This window comes from Mus caroli, chromosome 18, assembly GCF_900094665.2.
Source record: "Mus caroli chromosome 18, CAROLI_EIJ_v1.1, whole genome shotgun sequence".
Lineage (NCBI taxonomy): Eukaryota > Metazoa > Chordata > Mammalia > Rodentia > Muridae > Mus > Mus caroli.
The window spans coordinates 7248814-7271692 of record NC_034587.1 but is presented as its reverse complement, the minus strand read 5'-3'; the positions used below and the strand labels follow the sequence as shown (position 1 = coordinate 7271692).

At 41.9% G+C, this 22879-nt stretch overlaps 1 protein-coding gene across 1 annotated transcript in view; it reads left to right on the top strand.

Annotated features, from left to right (window-relative positions):
- Positions 1-5148: 5148 nt before the first annotated feature.
- The window catches only part of Abhd3 (abhydrolase domain containing 3), a 63974-nt gene continuing 46243 nt past the window's right edge, over positions 5149-22879 (top strand). The window contains exons 1-3 of the mRNA XM_021150624.2: positions 5149-5373; positions 5741-5904; positions 7160-7342. Coding sequence (XP_021006283.1) covers positions 5212-5373; positions 5741-5904; positions 7160-7342 — 509 coding nt within the window. The 5' untranslated portion in view covers positions 5149-5211. The remainder of the gene's footprint in view (positions 5374-5740; positions 5905-7159; positions 7343-22879) is intronic.

The window sequence follows — 22879 nt, the reverse complement described above, 5'->3', positions numbered from 1 at the left end:
GCCACCATGTGGTTGCTGGGATTTGAACTCTGGACCTTTGGAAGAGCAGTCGGGTGCTCTTACCCACTGAGCCATCTCACCAGCCCAGGAATTTCTTAAACAACAGTGCATAGCTAAAATCAAAGAGCTCCAGTGGCCAAAGCCCAAAGCAAGGGTGCCAAGATGCCAAATATGAAAACTTGAATTCCATCCCTAGAACCCACATGGTGGAGGAAGAAAACCTGCTCCTGCAAGTCATCTTCTGACCTCCATCCATATGTATACCTTTCCATGGGAGCAACCTACACACACACACACACCACACTTAATCAATCAGTCAATGTAATGAAACTTAAAAAAAAAAATGTGCTTGGGGACTATAGTCCAACTATAATTAAGTAAATACACTTGAATAAATAAATAAATAAATATATTAATTACAGGTATGGGCCACCATGTCCAGCAATACATACATATATATATATATATATATATATACACACACACACACACAGAGAATCAATACACATATATGTATACATATATGCACATACATGCACACACATATACATATATACATACACACACATATGTATATATGTTGGGCATGGTGACCCATACCTATAATTCCAGCACTGAATTCCAAGTCAGCCTTGACCACAGAAGGGAATCATGTCTTGAAAACAAAGCAAAACAAAAGTGCAAAAGTTAGGCTCTAAGCGACTTGCAGCTTTCAGTATGTGTCTGATTTTCTGCTTTTTTTTTTTTTTTTTTTTCAGTTCTGGGCATTAAAACCTGGCTGTCATATATGTAGCCCCCTGCATCTTCATCATTGATAAAACCTGACACATATGTAGTTGCCCCTGAACAAAAGGACTCCTTGACAAGAACAAAGCTATGGAGATGAGCCAAGAAAGTCTGTTGGAAGACACTGAACAAGAGTGAGTCTATCAGAAACCATTCAATAGTGCAGCCTACATACCTGTTTAGCCACAGACTTACTCACTCATCTTTTCTCCATTGTAAGCAAGGAGTTCAGTCATCTCACAAATAGTAAGCATTTGTGCACCTACCACCAAAAAGGTCTTTAAAATAAATCAAAGGTCAAGAATCCAAAGCCCCAATTCCCTCTCCCCCTCCAGACTGTCTGTATGGCACAGAAAAAGGAGAAAGCACCTAGAATGTTGATATGAGTATTTAGGCCAGGCTAAACATAACTTACTAAACCCAGAGAGCTGCACAGAATCCCAGAAGGGAAGTACTACTAACATTCTGCTACCCTTGGTGAGGCCACAGATGCATTCAAGCCTGTGCCATCACTGTGAGCTCTGTGTATTTCTCCACAGCTGGAGATGTAGCTCATTGATAAAGCACATGCATACTATGAACAAGGCCACACATTCAGTCCTCAGCACCTGAAACTGAAACCAAGGCAAAAATTCTCAAATCCCATCCTCTAAGATATGGGAATTGATGAGTTAGTTTCCTATGAAATCTAGGAATAGTGCTTATAGACTATTATCAAGGGACATGGCACAGACTTGCCTCAGCCTTCCTTGTTTTATATATTCTGTACAAGGTGCTCATAGAACTCCACTCACATATCCTCACCTTCACAGATCTTACCAGACAGCAAAGACATTCCTTCAAAGTTTGGAAGACAGGGTACTTCTGTGGTTTAGCTTTAACCTTGAAACAATATTAACTAATACAGTTCTCTTTGTCCTTTGTTATCATTTGCATGTGATACAAAAACATGATACAAAATTTAAAAGGTATAAAAAGGTATTTAATGACAAGTCAATTATGTTTTTCATATCTAGCTGCCTATTTTCACTCTTTGGAATCATCCATTCTTTTCTCTTTTGTATTTATCTGGAGATATATATACTTACATGTATATAATATGTGCTTCATGTTATATATGCATATATAATGTATGCTATATTATATATGCTGTAAATATATAATATGCTATATTATATAATATATGCCATATAACATATAGTATGGCATATATGCCATATCATATACTATATATATATATATATATATATATGTAAAATATATAGCATATATCAACATTGTATATAGCATATTTAAAATATTGTTATAAATAATATATTATATTGCTATATGTATTTTTATATTATATTATATAAATTATATGTGCTATATAGTATATATTAAATATAATATATATTAAAGGTAGATTTTCTGTGTTTTTATAATAGTCCATTTCAATTATATATGGTATGGTATATTACACAAAGCTTGCAGTGATTTTGTTCCTATTTAAACCTTGCCTTCCATTAAATCTTGGAATGTTTTGACTTTGAGTCAGCATTCAGGAGGCCAACACAGTACTGTTGCAAGATCTGGGCCAGCCAAGCCTATATACTAAGTTTCAGGCCATCCATGGCTACTTAACAAGAAACTGCCAAAATAAAATAAAATAAAATAAAATAAAATAAAATAAAATAAAATGTTTTCAGCATTCCTGTTAGTAATATACCTTTTTGTGTGAGATATATGTAAGTTTTAAGTTGTTCTTTGTTTGTTTGTTTGTTTGTTTGTTTGTTTGTTTTTTGAGATGGTTTCTCTGTGTTGCCCTGGCTGTACTGGAATTCACTCTGTAGACCAGGCTGGCCTCGAACTCAGAAATCCACCTGCCTCTGCCTCCCAAGTGCTGGGACTAAAGGCGTGCACCACCATGCCCAGCTTTAAGTTGTTCTTAAAAACAACTTTTAACTGTTTGACAAATGTTCACTATGGAATTAGGCATAGGAAAATGGTTAAGAGCATTTGCTGCTCTTGCAGAAAACTGGAATTCACTGCCCAGTATCCACAGGTGAGGTAGTTCACAACTGTTTGCAGCTCCAGCTCAGAGGCTTGAAGGACCTCAACATGCACATGCATACAGAAAATGAAAAAATAAATCTAAACAACAAAAGTATAACAGAAAAACACTTTCCTACTGGGTTCCTTATTATTGAATATTGATTGAAGAGTTGAAAGTTTTAACTTATTTAGAGATTTATTTTATGTGCTATATTTGAATATGGTATGATACCTTTGAAATTGATGTAAAAATGTTGTCCCTAATATGAGTGAGGACTTGAAGAGGTAATTGGGTTGTCAAGAGGGTTCCTCCCTTTCTGGAAGGACTCAGTTCATTCTTGAGGCAGTAAGTCTTTGGTTTCATGGGACTGGGTAGGTGCTAAAGAGCAGACATTGTGAGAGCACTTCTGTTTGCCTCTTCTGCACAACCTGCTGCCTTTCTGATGTTGGCCATGTATGAGACCCTTGTCAGATGAGGTCCTTCAGCCTGGACTTCCAGTTTCCAGCAACACAGCCTCTTTCCTCTATCAGTCACTCTCACTCTCTGCCTCCTCAGTAATAGCAACCACAGGGGGGCTAACTTTTAAGTCTTCGCTCACTTATCTTCAGAAATTCTTCTCCAGTTACCTTTCACTATAGATTGTAGTTGAAAATGAGAGCTGAGGATATAACTTGACAGAGGAGCACTTTCAACATTGCATGGGACTGTGGGCGCAATCCCCAGAAACACACACACACACACACAGAGGAAAAACAATAAAAACCAGGAGCTCAAGGACAAATCAAAAAGCAAGACCATTGCCATCATGAGTCCCACTCTGCAATACTGGGGAAGAGGGCGGAGCCTCCTGTAGCCCAGGCTGGTCCCTTAACTACTTTCAGTGAAAGTAGTTAGCTGAGCTACTGTCATGAGTCATAAATACCTGCTATGCAGGACATTGGGTATGCCACCCCTGTGAAAGGGTCGTTCTGCCCCCAAAGTGGCCAAGTCCCACAGGTTGAGAACTGCTGGTCTAGAGAAACAAAAACAAAACAAAGTGAGACAGCGATATCCAGGGAGCCTTTCTCAGTGAAGGTGAACAGTTATTCTGGAGACCAACTCCAGTTAGCTTCAACGACCAAGGCAAAGCCAAGTAAAGCGCTCACTTCCAGCCCATCTCATCTCCCTGTGAAGTGAGAGATCACTAACTTACAATCACTCCTAACTTGTTGACAACACTTTATTATTCCATAACTATTAGGACCCCAGCACAGAGGTGCTGACTATCCGCAGCAACAGATAGGCTAGTTACCCTGAATTGATCCCTATAGGTTACACATGTATTGCTATCTCATACTGTAATCCACAAATACAAGTCCCAGGTGCTGCTATAAACATAGGCAATCTATAGCTAGGGATGTAGCTCAGTTGGTAGAGTGCTTGCCTAGCAGGCACAGAGCCCTGAGTTCTATCCCTTGCAGGGTATAAACTTAGGTTGGTGACAATCCCAGTTTGGCTGATGATCCCAGCACTAGGAAGGTGAAAGTAGGAAAATTTTAAGTTCTTAGCTACATAGTGAGTTCAAGTTCAGCCTGAGCTAGGTAAGACTGTCTTTAAAAAGAAAAAAAAAAAGCAATATATTCAAATAATTTTGAACTTTGTGACAGTTTTTTGTAGTCTTGGCAGCCCTTACCTTTGCTGTTTCCTCGTTTAATCTTGCCACCCTTGTTTCAGATATCTTTACTCTCAGACTTCTGTCATGTTGCCACAAACAAGCCTAAGAGAACCTACTTCATAAATGGTTTCCTGTGCTCATCCTAGGTAGCCATACACCTGTGAGTTAATTAATCAATCACATGATTGAATCCTATTACCAGTTTCTAGACCTAGTTCTCATTTAATAGCCCTTAGCTATAAAAGATTCACCGAGAGATTGAAAGTCTAGCGTGAGTGTCTTGCAATTGATGGGATGTTTTTTTTCTTTAAACAGTCTCCCTAGAGACGCAAGCTCCAGTGGGACAGAGGATACTCTTCCTGCGTTGTGCAAGCTCTCCTTCCGCGTCTGCTTTGGATTCTGGAGCAAGTGCGGGCCCTCTGCAAACTGCGGCCTCCCGAGCTGGGCCGAGTCTACTAATTCAAGGTCAAGTGGCGGCCCGGTCTGTTTTCGTCTAGCTCGCGAGCTCTCTCCTGGCTCTGAAGGGACACTGGGGGTCCACGGCCTCCGGGCGGTCCAGCTGGCGTCTGGAAGGTTCTCAGGTAGGGTGGGACGGAACGGGACGGGCCACGCCTCCCGGGCCGCCGTTGGCTGAGGCAAAAGCCGTGCTCCACCCCGTAGGCGCCTCCTCCCGGCGTCTCCGTTCCCCGGCGCTCCGGCGAGCTGGCCTCCGCTGCAGTTGAGCAGGGCTCGCACTATGCAGCGCCTGGCCATGGACCTGCGGGTGCTGTCCCGGGAGCTGGCGCTCTACCTGGAGCACCAGGTTCGCGTCGGCTTCTTCGGCTCGGGCGTGGGCTTGTCACTGATCTTGGGATTCAGCGTTGCCTATGCTTGCTACTACCTGAGTAGCATTGCCAAGGTGAGCTGGGGGCGGGGGCAGTGGAGCGTGGCGGGCCCGGGGGGATCCGCGGTTGCGCAGGCGACCCTAGCCTCCGGCTGAGGTTCAAGGTCCTGCCCCTAGGTCCTCCCGGCCTCGGTCCGGCCTGCACAGCTGCAGTACTTCGGGAAGGGCACCCGGACTCTGTTCGTCTTTCTCCTGGGATGCGACTGAGCGCAGATTGGGACTGTTGTGATTATGAATTCTGTGCGTCAGTCTCCGGGGAGATGGAATCGGAGGGCTCGCTCGTGGCCTTCGGGTGGGGACACTGCTAAGTCCACTGGTTGCTGGTTTACGACCGCCGTAAACTTTGTTCTGGACCCCTTACCGATGCTGCTTCTCCCGGCAGAAACCCCAGTTAGTGATTGGAGGGGAGAGTTTCAGCCGCTTCCTACAGGACCACTGTCCCGTGGTGACAGAAACCTATTACCCGACGGTCTGGTGCTGGGAGAGCCGAGGACAGACATTGCTGAGACCCTTCATCACTTCCAAACCCCCGGTGCAATACAGGAAGTAAGTGAATGTCCATCTTGAGATGTGTCTTCTAAATCACAGGTTTTAATTCCCGCTTCCAGATCTTAGTTAATGCACCTGTGGTTAACAAAAAGAAACAATGTTAAAGAGACAAGAAAATGGGAGGGGTGTGGGGTCTACCCACCTACCTCCAGCTGCAGGAAAATATTCAGCTATTGCCCCTCCCCACCTTTTTACTTTGTTTTGTTTTGTCTCCTTTTCATCCTAATGTGAATGGACAGAATGAACGTCCTGTCTTACTTCTGGGATGTGAGAAGCTCTTTGGGGGGAGGGAGCAGAGGGGAGCTGTGTTACTGTTGTCCAATTTGTCCTTGAGGACCTAGACGCCTTGATAAGATGCACTGATGTATTCATATGTTGGGGATCCTGGGATAGGGGTTAGACAGCTATCAATAGCGTTAGGTTTTGTGTGTCTCCTCACAAAAGAACTCAGTAATAAGCACATGGATTTTTGAGGATAATGTCTTTGAGGTGTTGCCAACATGGATGGGAACATATCTAACTAGGAGATTTAGATGGTGTCTGTTACTAATTTCCCTGAGTCATCTAGTCTTTCCAGAGTTCCTCTTTTTTCCCCCCTGCCAATTTGTACTTTTGGGCCCTCAGATGCTATGTGAGAAGTTGTTCAAGAAGCAGATTTTTTCAAGGTACTCAGGGGCTTCATCACTGAGTCAAAAGAGCTGTAGCATAGAACCAGTCAGCCTTGGACTTCCTCATAATTTCCTGGCGGTATCTGTATGACCTCAATCAAATAGGGGTTAAATGCTGGGCACTTGAGAGTAATAAGGAAATAATTAATGTAGATATATAAAGGGCTATGTGTGTGTATATGTGTGTGTGGTACCACAGATAAATTGAAAAGCCACACTCCCACCCAAATATTTGAAGTTCTTTGAAGCTTTTTTTTAATTAAAATATTTTATTGATTCTTTGATAATTTTGTTCATGTATATAATTCATTTTTACCACATTAACACACACACCAATTACCCTAATATTCCCTTTTGGAGTTCATTTTTTACCTATAACCTTTTATTGAGGCTGCTGAAAATAAGCATTAATCTTCATAATATTTTTGTAATGAAAGGAGGTGACTTTTATAGCTATGTATATATTTGCAAATTTAGGTTAAGTTATTTTGAGATGACCAGATAATGTCATATTTATAGAATGAAAACACCAAGATGCAACTGAAAGGACTGCTCAGTAATGCCTTTGGAACTGTCACTTGCAGTGAACTCATTAAAACTGCAGACGGAGGACAGATCTCACTGGACTGGTTTGATAACAATAACAGTATGTGCTATGTGGATGCCAGCACCAGACCTACTATCTTGCTCTTACCTGGCCTCACTGGAACAAGCAAGGAATCCTACATCCTTCATATGATCCATCTCAGTGAAGAATTAGGATACAGGTACCTGGAAAAGATTGTTTCCTGTTTTTCACTTAATTCTTACAAATATGTTAATATTTCGGGCTGAGTGATCATGATGGAGCACACCTATAATCCCAGCAAAAGGAGGCAGAGGCAGGTAGACTTCTGTGAGTTCATGGCTAGCTTAGTCTTTGTAGGAAGCTCTAGGCTATTAGGGTACATATCGCAACCCTCATCCCACCACCGCCACTGTGGTGGTCCATGCCTTTAAAGCCCACCACTTGGGAGGCAGAGTGAGTTCCAGGAGAGGCAGGGCTACACAGAGAAACCCTGTCTCAAAAAACAAAACAAAACAAAACAAAACAAAACAAAAAAACAAGTTCCCCCCCCCCCCTTAGGTGTATACCTCTGTCTTTCCCTCTCCTTCTCCCTCACCCCTTTCTCACACACAGGCAATCTCCTAAGCTATTACTTATTACTTACATCGGATTCTTTTTTCTCCCTTTCCTAACTGATCACCTCACAGGAAATGATTCTTAGCATACTAACCACATGAACCGAGGGTAAATGAACAAATGAAATTAGAGCTACCTCCCCGCACCCCCACAATGTACAGCTGCAGCTCCCAATGGAGCAGTGCTATGCAGAACAGCATCTCCAATCTCCTGAGACAGTAGACAGAGGCTCTCACACCACACTTTGAATTTGGACCTTAGATTTCTGATCTTATCTGCCTAGCTTAGGTCCAAGTGTAAAAAACGCTCAGCATCAGCTTGTAGGTCATCCTTATTTTTCCACAGGCAGTCAGTTCCTTTTTTTGTGCACCTGAATTTGCAGGTGCTTGTGGCTGGTAGCCAGCTGATACCACAGCATTTTTGAGCCGCCATTATTCAACTTAGCCACCAGGTACAAATTTTCCATGTGACTTAGCAGCTTTACATTTCAGATTCAGCTCCAGAGTCTTAAAGCAGGGCAATTAGGAAAATAGTGGTGTGTGTGTATTAGTCTTTCTTAGCTGATGGTTATATTGCAATGGTACAGTCTGTGACTTGTGTCTTAGCATTAACTCTTGCTAAACTAGAAACACTTGATTGTTAGAAAAACTAAGGTTAAATTTATGTGGATAAAAACATTTTGATGCGAAGAGGGGAATGGCATAACAGAAAGTTCTGTTTTTTTTGTTTGTTTGGTTGTTGTTTTTTTGGTTTGGTTTGGTTTTTTTGAGACTGGGTTTCTCTGTATAGCCCTGGCTGTCCTGGAACTCACTCTGTAGACCACCAGGCTGGCCTCGAACTCAGAAATCTGCCTGCCTCTGCCTCCCAAGTGCTGGGATTAAAGGCGTGCGCTACCACTGCCCAACCAAAATTCTGTTTTAACAAGTTAATTCTGATCTTACACAGGCAAAGCCTCTTCTGTCCATGAAAGAGCATTCTCTCAGAAGCTCAGATACAATATTTTGGAACTCGGTTGCTAGGAAGTAGCAAGAATCTCTGATTATTTCATTTTTAAACAACATCCAGTTAAAACGCTTATTTCTAATTTACGGCTCAAACTTGGTCATGCTAAAAAGCTGGGGATCTACAAAGCTACTCCCCACTCCAATCTTGAGACTGGATCTTACATAGCTCAGGCTAACCTCAAAGTTAAAATGTAGCCAAAATGTAAGGAAGGCAAGAAATAATCAGCAACCTTGCATTTCTCTCTGGGACCTTGTGAGAAGGCTGTACCAGTTCCTTGACTGCTGCTTGAAGAACTAGAATAACCTTGAACTTCTGGTCCTCCCGCTCCAGCCTCAGAGGGTTGCAACTATGAATTTGTCCCTACTCTGGGTTCAGGAGCTTCTGCAGACCTAACCCAGGTTTCATGCGCACTCACTGTGTGAGAGTGAGGAGGTCTGGGCTGAATCCGACTGGCCTTTGCCCGGAGAGGGAAGGAGCAAGCCAGCCCTTATCAGGGAGCTCACCAGTGACCTTGGGGCCTAGAACTTTCTTTCTCGTTGTCAAGAGTTTCCTCTCGCTGAGGAAATGGCTCAGCCGGTGCAGTTCCTGCACAGTAAACATGAGAACCTGAATTTGGATCCTCAGAATCCACTTGAAAAACCGAGCTCAGGGACTGGAGAAGTAGATCAGCAGTTAGGAACACTCGCTGCTCTTGCAGAGGATCAGGTTTAGTTCCCAGCACCACATGGCAGCTCACAGCTGCCTGTAAAACTAATTCTAGACTCTCTTTTGAGCATGTGGGCACAAGGCATGCAACATGGTACACATACATATATGCTAACAAACACTCATACACATGAAATAGAAATAAATAATCTTTTTTAAAAAGAAAAAAAGCCTGGACACAGTGATGTGTTCCTGTAACCCCAGCACCAGGGAGATGGAAGCCAAACCCTGAAACTCATTAGACCAGCCAGTCTACTCAGGATGGTGAGCTTCAGGCTCACTTAGAGACCCTTGAAAAACCAATCGCAGATAGTGATTAAGGAAAGGCAGCCGGAATTAACCACTTCCTTCCACACACATGTACCCACATGCATATACCCATGCTAATAAGTACATGCAACACAACACTCAGAGTGTCTGAGTTCTACAAATAAAGCCTTGAGAAAAAAAAATGTCAAGTCTCTGCTGTAAGTTGGAGAGGCTGTATCAGTTAGCTTTGTCATTTAACAAACCCTCCCAGCGCTTAGTGGGTTAAAACAGCTGCTTTGCTCAGTCCCAAGGATGGGCAGTTTGGGCTAAGGTTGCTGAAGGTATTTTGGGGCCTTGGCCAGGATCATTTGTGCATATGTTGTCAGCTGTCGAGACAGCTAGATGCTGGGGAGGGTGGGGTGGGGGGACCTTGGCTGGGGCTACTCGGCTCAGCCCTCATGGTGCTTCACCTGCATGCAGGTTCACCCTGAACTGCTCTGTTGGTGGAAGAAGGTTTCTGAGCAGAGAAGCTATAATGGCCTCTGCCCAGCTGAGAACTCCCACAGTATTCCTTCAGCAACGTTCCAACAGTCAGACCAGGGCAAATCAGATGGTCCTCTCAGAATCAGTGAGAGGGGACTGAGAATTACATAATGTTTTTCCCTTTTACCACGGAGTACAGGCAGTTTCAGAGACCCCCGAGGTGAAACATAAATCTGAAAGCTTGAAAGAAAGCTGTGCTGGGTTCTAAAGAAGCAAGACAGGAGCTCAGTTGTTAGGGGTGTGGCTGGGGCTTTGCCAGCTGACGAAGCTTTGTGAGCCCTAGATGGGCTTTCAAGTTAAACCTGGACTCCTGTCGGGACCGCCACTTACAGAGCATTCCAAGCAGTTAACTGAATCCCCCCTCCACAGTTCTCTCTTCTGCTTCAGAGAACCTAGTTGGGATGTACACAGTACTTGATTGTACAAAGTGTGTTGTAGAAAAGTTTGTTTTCTTTCTTTCATCTCCTGGTGTCTCTTCAGAGTAGCAAATTTTATAATTTAGAAGCACAAGCCACACACAGCTCATTTCCTATGAAGAACATGTGGACGTTGGTATAATGTCTCCTAATACAGAGTTTTGTTGACAGAGATAAACATCCATGTGATGACAGGACCTAGCTCCGCTTATTACCTTATGTAAAACAGGTTGCTTGGGAGGGGCATGAGTTCTGTCAGGTCAGCAAGGAGCTTTGGATGCTGTCTGGTAAGATACTGAGACATTAGAGGGAATCTAATTCCCAGTCTATGAATGAATGAATCAGAAGGGTTTATAGTCAATGTAAACACATTTTCCACTCACTCAAAATCAATGATTGACAGGAAGGAAACTAGGCCAAAGTTTATATAAGCAAAGGTGTTCCTAACAAGGTCAAAAGTAAATAGACTTAGAAGGAGAATATTTGATCTGCCTATTGTGACCGTCTTATGATCGTCTTCACAGTACCATGGTGCAGATTGTCCAATTGAAGGATTCTTTTCTTTTCAGTTTTGTCAATCTGAGGCATCCATTTCCTAGAGAGCATGTTAGATAAGAAAGGTCGAGACTACAAGAAGAACATCCCATGGAAATCAGAGGACTAGGAAATGATTTGTTCCCTCTAATAACAAAATGTCTTTTTCCTTTGAGACAGGATCTCACTTTTAGCCTAGGCTAGCCTAGAACTCAGTATGTAGTCCAGGCTGGTATGGACTCTTAAGTTCTCTACCTCTGCCTCCCAGGTGATACAGATGGCATGCATTGTCACTCCCAAGTGGCAGATACTATCATCGTGTTGGAGCTGCTGCTTTTTAAAGATGTATTTATTTTTATTCATGTGCATTGGTGTTTTACCTGCATATATGTCTGTCTGAGGGCTCTAGATTCTCTACAACTGGAGTTACAGACAGTTGTGAGCTGCCATGTGGATGCTGGAAATTAACCCCGGGTCCTCTGGAAGAATAGCTAGTGCCCTTAACACTGAGCCTCCTCTCCAGCCCTATGCTGGGTTCTTTAAAAAACTCAATTCAGAGATTGAAGAACTCACTCAAGATGATAAAACAGTTGACCATGCAAGCATGTGAAGTTGTATTTGAGACCCCCCTGGGACCCATGTTTAAAGAAAAAACAACAACAAAAGCAGACATCATACAGCACTGCTCCTCCCAGGAAATGTGTCTAAAGACAGGAGAACCCCAGGAGATCATAGGCCAGTGAGCCTGGCATATGAAGCAGATGATAATGACAGAGACCCTGTTTCAAACAAAGTAGAATTTGAGGACTGACACCAGAGGTTGTCCTTTGGCCTCCACGTGAATACTGTAGCAATACACACATGCACACACACACACACACACACACACACACACACACACAGAATCTTTATTTGTGGTGCTATACCTATAGTCTACTTAGGAGGCTGAGGCAAGAGGAGCACTTGAGCTCCAGAATTTGGAGCCCTGCCTGAGCAACGTTGTGAAACACTCATCAAGAAAATGAAATTAAAAAAAAAAAAAAACAAAAAACAAACATAATAAAAGAAACCTACATGTAGTAGTACCAGAATAGGTAGTATTATGTGCCAGAATAATACCATGTTTTCTTAAACTCTCTTTTCATTCCCTGAATTGATTCCCTGGAGCAAAACAAAAACAGGAGGAAAAAGGTGAATCTGACTATATCTGGACCAGCTGTTACCTTGGCCCTTTAAAAAAAAAAAAAAAAAAAAAAAAAAACTCATTTATCATTATGTTCTGCCCCCAGCTAATATTAAAGAGTGACCCATCCAGAATTATGTAATAGCAAGCTCATTGAAATCTAGGTCAGTCATTAAGTATTTTGGAGCTGTGCAGTATCAGAGCTTATATCCCCCAGGAACCTATAGTCCAGCTGAAGTGACAGTGCATGCAGAGCAGGGAAGTGTTCATTCTGTAGAGTCAGAGCTGGCTTGGCTGCAAGGGGTGGGAGACACAAAGCAACAATGGCCCAGCAAGATCCAGGTTGGACTGAGTGTTAGAACACCTGCTTAGCATGCGTGAGGCCCTGGGGTGGATCCCCAGCACCAAAGTGGGGTAAAGTCTAGGCAATGATGTCTTTCTTTCCCATGGAAGTCCAGAAGGTGGACACAGCTTGTCTGGTACACATCAGTGCCAGAACGCAGGCACTCCTCTGACTCTGTGTGTGTGTGTGTGTGTGTGTGTGTGTGTGTGTGTGTGTGTGTGTGTGTGTGTGTATGTGACATGTATTTATGTAGAAGCCAGAGGACAACCCTGGGTATTGTTCCTCAGATACCATCCCTGGTTTTTTAATTTTATGAGGCAGGGTCTCTCACTGGCCTAGAGCTTGGCAAACAGACAAGTCTGGCTAGCCAGTGGTACCCAAAAAAGCTGCCTGTCTCTACCTCTTTAATGCTGGGATTACAGATGTGCACCACCATGCCCATGTCCTGCTTTTTAAAATTTTTATTTATTTTTATGTGTATGTATTTTTGCCTACATGAATGTCTTTGTTCCAGACCTGTGCCTGATAGCTGTGGAGGCCAGAGAGGGTATCGGATCCCCAGGGATCAGAGTTACAGACAGTCATGAGCTGCAACATAGGTGCTGGAAATTGAACCCAGATCCTCTGGAAGAACAGCCAGTGCTCTTCCATGTCCAACCCCAGGAGCAGTTTATAGAGTGGGTTCTGAGGGTCAGACTCATGATTTTATTGAACAGACTGAGGCATTTCCTCAGTCCAGGTTTTGTTGTTGTTTGAGTTTTGTTGTTGTTTTATGTGATGTACATATGTGTAAATAGAAAGGTGCTCATGCATGTGTGTACATGTGGCAGCTGGGAGTTGACATAGAGTGTTCTGTCACTCTCTATCTTTCTCTCTTTTCCTTTCCTTTGTTCTCTTTTTCTTTGGGGATGGGACATGGTCTCTCACTGAACCTGGGGCTTACCATGTTAGGTAGACTGGCTTTGTAAGCAAGCCTCTCGGCCACACCTGTCTCTCTCTGTGTCTCACTATCCCCCAACAGGCACACACTTGCACACATAAAACATGTGCGTGTATGCGTGTACATGCACACATGCATGCATGCATGCACGTACACACTGGGGTTACACGAGTGTTTTCAGCCATGCCTGGCTTTTACATGAATCAGGTCCTCATGCGTGCACAGTAAACACTTGATCCACTGGGCTGTCACTCTAGCCCCATCAGTTCAGCTCTAGCTATTGTATTTGAATCCCAGTACCCAAGAAGGAATAAAGGAGAGGTGGAAACCCCCTCTCATTCTTTACAGATGCACACCTAAGGGGCTGAGAGCTCAGTTTAGAGCTACCATGTGTGCCTAGCACATGTGCAGCTCTGGATTCAATTCCCAGGAACTTAGCCAAAGAGGCTTGCTTTCTTTTTTCTTTCTTTCTTTCTTTTTTTTTTGTTTTGTTTTTTTTTTGTTTTTTTGTTTTGTTTTGTTTTGTTTGTTTTGTTTTGTTTTTTTCGAGACAGGGTTTCTCTGTGTAGCCCTGGCTATCCTGGAACTCACTTTGTAGACCAGGCTGGCCTAGAACTCAGAAATCCACCTGCCTGTGCCTCCCAAGTGCTGGGATTAAAGGCGTGCGCCACCATGCCCGGCAAGAGGCTTGTTTTCATCTCTTAAGATGTCCCCAGGAGAGACCAGCGCAGAAGCTGAGCATACACTTGATAAGTCTGACAGGAAAAGGAGAGAAATTGGGAATCTGAGTTAGAAGAAAGGGAAGAGGTTTTTTTTTTCTTTTTAAAATTTTGTTGAGAAATTTTCAACACTAAGATGTGTTTTGAAGCATATCTCATGACTTTTTTCCTACTTAGATAAAGCATTATTTTGTTCTGTGTTCTGAAGGACAATGTCCTTTTGATTTACACAGAACCCACTTATTGGTAGCAAGGGGAGAGATTCGTTTGGGAGAAAGTTTGAGGTTAAAATTTGACTGCTTTCAAGTGTGTCTTTACTTTGTGCTTGTGGTGGCATTTAGGCGTGTAGTGACCATGATGCCTGGATTTCAATGATCCGTAGCATTAATAGCATTGTTAGTGGTACCTTGGGGTGTTGTGAAGACTTTCTCAGGGGAGGAAGGACGAGGAAGGAAGAGGGTACCACCACACTGAGGAAACTGAGCTGTTGAAACAACAGACTACCTCTCCCAGTTTAGATTAGAAATGATTTTAAGTTAACTTTCTATCTTAGTAACTCACTTTTTGTAAAAATAACATTTTTTTAAGTGTGAGAAATGAACTAATTGCCACTCCTTGTTCTTGAGACTAGCTAGTCTTCTTAAGCATAGTAGAAAACACTGATGGAAGGTTTAGATTATGTAATAATAGTCTAGAAAATATTTATGGTAGATACTGACAGGTGATCCCATTGTTAGATAGTCCACTGTGAGGTACACCTGAGATAAAGATGTATCGGAGTGGCCAAGTGCTTGTCTAGCATGCCCAAGGCTTTGCATTCATCCTCAACACACACATACACAGAGAAATGAAAACAAAAATGACCTCTAACCTTCACGGTCAGTGCTCTTGCCCAGGAGATATACTCTGTGTTCAGAATTCCCATCCTCCTTGGAAAAGAAGACGCGAATATTACTCCCTTACATAACAAGGACGGTGAGGTGGCTCAGGGGATCTTTGAGTCAGGTTGAGTTCTGATCCCAGGGTTACACACTCCATGTGCTTCCAGAAACATTTTATTCTGATCTCCCTGCTTTTCCATTTTCTTCTTTGCAGAAATTCCTTCTACCTCTTAGATTTACAAGGCTCCTATGTAGTCTATATAAAAAACATTGACTGGTTGGTCCTTCATCAAGAACAAAAATTTTGAAAGTATTGTTCTTGGAATCCACAAGAGTGAATAAGGACCATTATCTGGCATAAGGAAAAGCCTTGATATTCTGGCAAGGCCAGATAGAAGCAAGGTGCACTGAGTAGCCTATTCCTGAAAGACACCATTCTAAGAAAGCCTAGGCTAGCATGCCTGGTCTGACAGTGAGCAATCCAAAGGCAGGACAGACAGGCTACTGCTGTCTTTGTTAGCCTCCAGTCCATGCTTCATGCCACGTCTTGTCACACTCCTGGTACCTGGGAGCACTCATCTAAGTTGGCTCCATATTTAGTTGACAGAATATATGTTTAAAAAAAAAATTAGAGACCCAGACTGAATTCCTATGAGTAAGATAAAATACGAGAGCATTGGAAGGCTGCTGAGTAAATTTCAAGTCAGGCAACAGGGCTGAAAGGGGGATTTCAATAGAATGGTGTGAGAGATGATGCCTGCTGTGTTTGAGGTTTTCTATTTCCTCATATGCAGGAAGTGTTTGACAACTTTGTCCATGCAGCCACTAGTTTTAGAAATATCATGACTGGGGGCTGGCAAGATGGCTCAATGGGTAAGAGCACTGACTGGGGCTGGCGAGATGGCTCAGTGGTTAAGAGCGCCGACTGCTCTTCAGAAGGTCCCGAGTTCAAATCCCAGCAACCACATGGTGGCTCACAACCATCCATAACGAGATCTGACGCCCTCTTCTGGAGTGTCTGAGGACAGCTACAGTGTACTTAAATATAATAAATAAATAAATCTTAAAAAAAAAAAGAGCACTGACTGTTCTTCCAAAGGTCCTGAGTTCAAATCCCAGCAACCACATGGTGGCTCACAACCATCCATAACGAGATCTGACGCCCTCTTCTGGAGTGTCTGAGGACAGCTACAGTGTACTTAAATATAATAAATAAATAAATCTTAAAAAAAAAAAGAGCACTGACTGTTCTTCCAAAGGTCCTGAGTTCAAATCCCAGCAACCACATGGTGGCTCACAACCATCTGTAATGAGATCTGATGCCCTCTTCTGGTTCATCTAAAGACAGCTACAGTGTACTTACGTATAATATTAAATCTTTGGGCTGGAGCAAGCAGGGTTGACCAGAGCGAGCAGAGGTCCTAAAAATTCAATTCCCAACAACCACATGAAGACTCACAACCATTTGTATGGCTACAATGAATTCACATATATAAAATAAATAAATAAATCTTTTTAAAAAGAAATATCATGACTAAAACTTTAACCATATTCATAAAATAGTAACTGGCTGTTCTGGTTTTTAAATCCACAGGGCCACTAAGGTTTAACTCTCATCAAAGATAACCAGAATTGCTGCTTTGGCCGGTGGCAATTAAATTTAGCCTTTGAGGGTAGGGTACAGAAATGTGGTGAGCTGACTAAAAGCTGTTTGTAATGTTACTAGTTCTTGGGGAGCCTTAAGAACTTAATTTTTTGATCCAGGGTGTTATGTAGGCTGACCTTGAATTATCTTTGTAGCTAACATTGGCCTTGGATTCCTGAAGCCCTTTGCTTTCCTCTCCATGTTCTAGATGATAGGCACACACCAGCACACACAGGTCCTTTGACAGCTTTTATACCCTTAGATGTCTTGGTGCTCAGCTCATGCTAAGCAACTCTTTAAATGACATAGATATTGTCTACCAAGAGAGTGTCGGGCTGAGGAGATGGCGTGGGAGAGAGTTCAGAGTGATTGCTGCTCTGCTGGAGAACCCCAGTTCAGTTCTGAGCACCCATGTCAGGCAGCTCACTTTGTAGGTGGGCCAAGGATGTTATAACAGGGACTGCAGGTGTTTAACCAGGAATGAACCAAGAGTCACCATGATCTTAGGCATAAGGAAGAGCTTGCTCCTTTGCCTGGTTTTTTTATTTCACCTATTGTCAGGGAGCCCTTTCACTCAGCCTTTGTTTTAGCTCCTTAAACTTCTGCTCCTCTTTTTTTTTTCTGCTTAGAGGCCTTGGGGTCATCCTCTGACTCCTTGGCCAGCTTCTTGAACCATCTCAGGGGCTTTGTAATCCAACAGAGTACCTGTTGCCCCTTCTCTGAGCCTAAGCCAGAAATTTGATAGATCATTTTTAACTTCATGTCACAAAGTATTTAACTGATATTATTATTACTACCGTTGGCTTCTTTTGTTTACTGTTTGCATGATACAACCCTTTTCATTGTTTAACTTTCAAAGCGTCTCAATTTTTAAACTTAATAGCAGATATAATAGTCTGTAGTTCCAGTATTTGGAAGGGAGAAACAGGAGGCTCAGGAGTTCAAAATCATCCTCAGCTACCCAGTGATTTCAATTCCAGCTTACAAAAGACTAAAAAACTGAAAAACCAAGCCAGGCATGGTGGTGCACACCTTGAGTTGTGGCACTTTGGAGGTAGAGATAGGTGAGTCTCTGTAAGTTCAAGTACAGCCTGTTCTACACAGTGAGTCACAGGAGAGACAGAGAACTATATCTAGCAGTCCTGAAATGAAAAGCAAAACAAACAAACAAAACTCAACAAACTATATATGTGTGTATGTGCATGTATGTGTATGTGTGTATATATGTATATATGTATGTAAGTGTATATGTGTGTGTGTATGACCTTTTATCTAGTCTGACAGTTTCTATATTTTTTTTGTTTTTGTTTTTAAAGACAGGGTTTCTCTGTGTAGCCCTGGCTGTCCTGGAACTCACTTTGTAGACCAGGCTGGCCTAGAACTCAGAAATGCACCTGTCTCTGCCTCCCAAGTGCTGGGATTAAAGACGTGCCCCACCACTGCCTGGCCAGTTTCTACTTTTTTTTTTGGACTTTTAGGCCTTTTATATTTAATGTAATTGATATGGTAGATTTAAGGTATACCATTTATTTATAATTCAGTTTAGACTTTTAAATTTTTCTATTATTTCCCTGTCTCTCTTTGAATCTATAAGTTTAGATATGTTTATATCAAATATACAAGTTTATATCAATATACTGGAAAGTTTGGGGGTTTTAGGTTTTTTATTTCATTTCCTTCATTTTTCTTGTCTTTCTGGAATCTCAATTACATGTATAGCAGGTGTTTTGATATTGGAGGATGTTTGTTTGTTTGTTTGTTTGTAAATAAGATATCACTATGTATCCCTGGCTGTTCTGGAAATTGCTATGTTGACAAGGATAACTGTCTAGTGTACAGCCTTAAAGATGCTTCTTAGAATCACTGGGCAGGGATGGCGAACAGGGAAGTTATGGAGAGATTCAGGCCCAGTTTTCATTTAGAATTTAGAGCCCTTCCTGTGTCTTCCCTATTTCTCAACTGCAATAGTTCTCCCAAACTTTATATTCTTCAAGCTTATAAAACCAAGTATTTCTATTACATTTTTGTCTGTCATTGAAAAATACCAACTCCTCACATCTTCACCAGAGCTAAGCAGTGAGCTTTCACTACAACTCCTCACACCTTCACCAGAGAAAGGCAGTGTAGCAGTGAGTTTCCTTGCATCTACACCAGAGAGAGCTAAGCAGTGTAGCGGTGAGTTTTCACTACTCTGCTTTATGCTCCCAGCCAGGTGCATGTGCACACCCACCCAGGAGCTATCTTGGGTCTTCGAATGGAAAACACACAGACACCAGTTAACTTTAAAATGCTTTGGCTACCTCAAAGGCTGGACACTCCTAAACCTTCCCCTGCCAGTCATGGAAGTGGCCAGTGGCCACTTATCCAAAGTCCCACATGGTTGGGTGGCTTTATCTCCTGCCGATGCTGCATTCCTTTCTTTTCTCCCCAGTTCAGGCGATTCTGCTGTGCCTCTCAACATCCTACCCAAGCAATTCTCAGTGTCCTGCACTGTGCCCCCCTATTGGCCGTTGGCATCTTTATTGATGGATCAAAAACCAATTGGGAACTAGGACCTTCAACACCTGGACACACAGAGCCAAAGCATTAGCATCCATCTCCAACATCTCATCTTTGCTGTCCAATAAAAAAATCATAAATTGAGTATAACCACAACAATTATGTAAATTGCAGAGTATGATATATAATTAACATCCAGTCCATCATATTTGTCTATTATTTAAAATACTCTACCATCATTTGTAACTTAGTCTTTATGATTCTATACTGAATTATGTCTTGATTTTAGCCTGTCACACCATCTAAAAACCATGTTTTTAATTCTCTAACATATCTTTAATGTTAAACAACTTAAGTTTGCTTATGGGAGTGTAATTAATCTTCAATCCTGTCAGAAATCCAAGAATGAATTAAATATTACCTGGGTATATAGGAAGCACCAAGCATAGCTTCTCAAACTTATACAAATTGTAGAGACAGCTGACTACCTGGACAGTCCCCTCATTTCTTACAACGTTAGAACATCTGTCTTCAGCCTTTTGCCCCAGAGCCATCTGGCAGACTCAGAAATGCAGTAGGAATATTAAGGGCTAGCTTACCCTGTATTGGCAGAAATTATTAGTTGGCTATCCCACCTGTTTGTCCTTTTTGGACAGTATTTTGTCTGCAGATGAAATAGGCAATTCTGCCCCATGGCTACCTTGCCAAGATAATCAACCTGACCTGAAGATAAAGATGCTCAATTCTTCTTTGAAGGAGAATGGGGAAACTATCAGGAGCAGACATGTCTCATTGTCAAACAATCCTTAATAATGAGAACATTAAATGTCACAATCTGTGGATTTCTGATGTTTTTAAAGACTATCTATGTAAAATATATTTCAACTGTTAAACTATAGCTACTCTTAACCATTTCTATTTGAGTACATTGAAAGCACTTTATTATAATAAATTAGAATCTAACCTAACCATGAGTTTACTATCTGGCCCTTAACTTGTGTTCTTAATCACCTTGTTCTTAAATGAATTACATAGGCCCAATGCCTACCTAAGAGTAACAATATTAATTCAAATTTTGTACCAATGTACATATCCATACCAATGAAAATCTTAATTCTATATCAATATATACATTCTGTACCAATGTAAGAAATTGTAACTTCAATTTTACATCAATTACAAAGATTTCTACCAATGTAAGATTATGGCTGCACGATGCTTTATTCAAGAATAAATTTAATAGCTGGGCAGTGGTGGTGCACGTCTTTAATCCCAGCACTTGGGAGGCAGAGGCAGGCGGATTTCTGAGTCCGAGGCCAGCCTGGTCTACAAAGTGAGTTCCAGGACAGCCAGGGCTATACAGAGAAACCTTGTCTTGAAAAAAAACAAAACAAAACAAAACAAAAAACAACAACAAAAAAAGAATAAATTTAGTAAGCCATCCCACCTACTTCCTCCCTCTTCAAAATTTTGACATTTCCCAAATGATCCCTTAAAACAACCTATCTATAATTTATAAAATAACCATAACCAGACACCCAAGATTGGGATGACAACTCTCCATGCCTTCTTCCTGCTGAATAGAAGCAATGAGAAATTCTTTAAAGGGGTGGGGAGGAATAGGAAAATTAGAAAATTGGTAAGACTTAAGAAAGCTAGCTTTAGCATCTGTTATCCAGTCTGTATGCTTAGAAGCCTCAGGCCTGACTGGATCTGTCTGAAAGGTTGAATGAGGTGAGATCATCTGAAATCAACAGCAATTCCTGCAGCTGTTCTGGAAGCAAGTCTCTAGACAGCATCAGGAAGCAGGGGCTGGATCAGCAGGTCAGCTCAACATCTCTGAGGATGAATCTTGTCAAAGCTGTACATCCTGTAATATATGAATCTCACAACCAAAATGTTAGTACCATTAAGGTCTTCGTATGGATTGCTCAGGGTGCACAGATCAGTTAAGGATGAAATTTTGCTCTTTGTTTGAGCAGGTGAAAGGCAACTGTCTTTTTATGAGTTAATTTTATCAATAACCAATTGTGATAAATCCTTGTTCATTCCATATGAAGGAGGGCGTGAGGAATGTTAAGGATCCTATAACTAATAAGATTTATTGTCTAATTTTAGCTGAAGTTTTGGCTAGAGACATTTTTATGTCTAAGCCAGTTATTGGCCCCTTCCTTCCATGTTGAGGAATCAGCAGATCGATTTACCTGTTTTGTTTGAATTTTCTCAAATTTTCTGAGATCTTCAGGTGGTCTTCCCCTGTGATATCTGATCTTTGTCACTTTGCAAGGGGGTCCAGAGCCTTTTCTCCTTTCCTCTCAACACAAATACAGAGCCTCTCTCCCCAAATAGCATGTCCTTAGTCCAGGAACCAAAAATCATTAAAGGTATAGCTTGACTGTCTGTCAGAGGAATTTTTATATAACCACCAAACTCATGACCACATGCATTTTGATAATTAAAACAATTCCAAGCATTTAAAGCAATCTAAAGGAATAGTAACCATGGAGACAATGCTTCTGCCTTTCAGCCTACATTTAAGGTCAAAAGCCTCTATACATTACGCATGCTTAGATTATGACCTCGGTGGTACAGATTGTAGTTGCCTCTTTCTCTTTATTTAATTATCGAGGCCTAAGCTTCTACTGTCTGAGAGATTAGGCTACCTACCTCCTGCTTTCAATCTAATTTTTTTTAAGATCAAATGCCTCAACATTTATTATCTATGTATTTAGCTTTAATTAATTCCCTTCTACTTACTGTATAATCCTATTTATAGGCTCTAATTTTTGTTATACCAGGCTGCTGACAATACCAGAAATCCTGTGTAGACCATGTTCAAAGATCCTGAGAATTTGCCCTTGCAAGACTTTTAAATACCTTTAAAGCATTTGTTCATTCACTCTTGCTAATTTCTCTCTTCTGTGAAGCTTAATACCTGCTGCATCTACCATCTGGCTCTCTGCCTCTCTTCTTAAGCTCTTGGTATTAGTTTTGAACAGCAGGAAGAAATCCCCACGTTACTCTGACAAAATCTGTATATTCCCTTAAAAACAATTAAATCAGATTTATAAATCTCTACCCTTTATTTATGTGGTAGCTGCAGGCAGCCGGCTTTATTGTCTGCTTCTTTCTGTCCCCTCCTAGCAGGCGAAGGGTAAACCCCTGCCAGTGGCTCTGTTCCTTTGTCCTGTTTCATGTGCTTGCTGAGAAACTGGTTCTTCTAGATTTATACCATTTGCACATGTGTATCCCATCTCAGAATCCCTAGCTTACTTAATAGTGGGCCCTTACCCATCACATTGTGCACCATATGCACACGTAAGTTTTCCCTACATCTCTTTGTGCTCCCAGCTGGTCATAGGCATGCACCAGCCCAGGAGCTATCTCTAGGTCCATGGACCACGAATGGAAACACACACACACACACACACACACACACACACACACACACACACACAC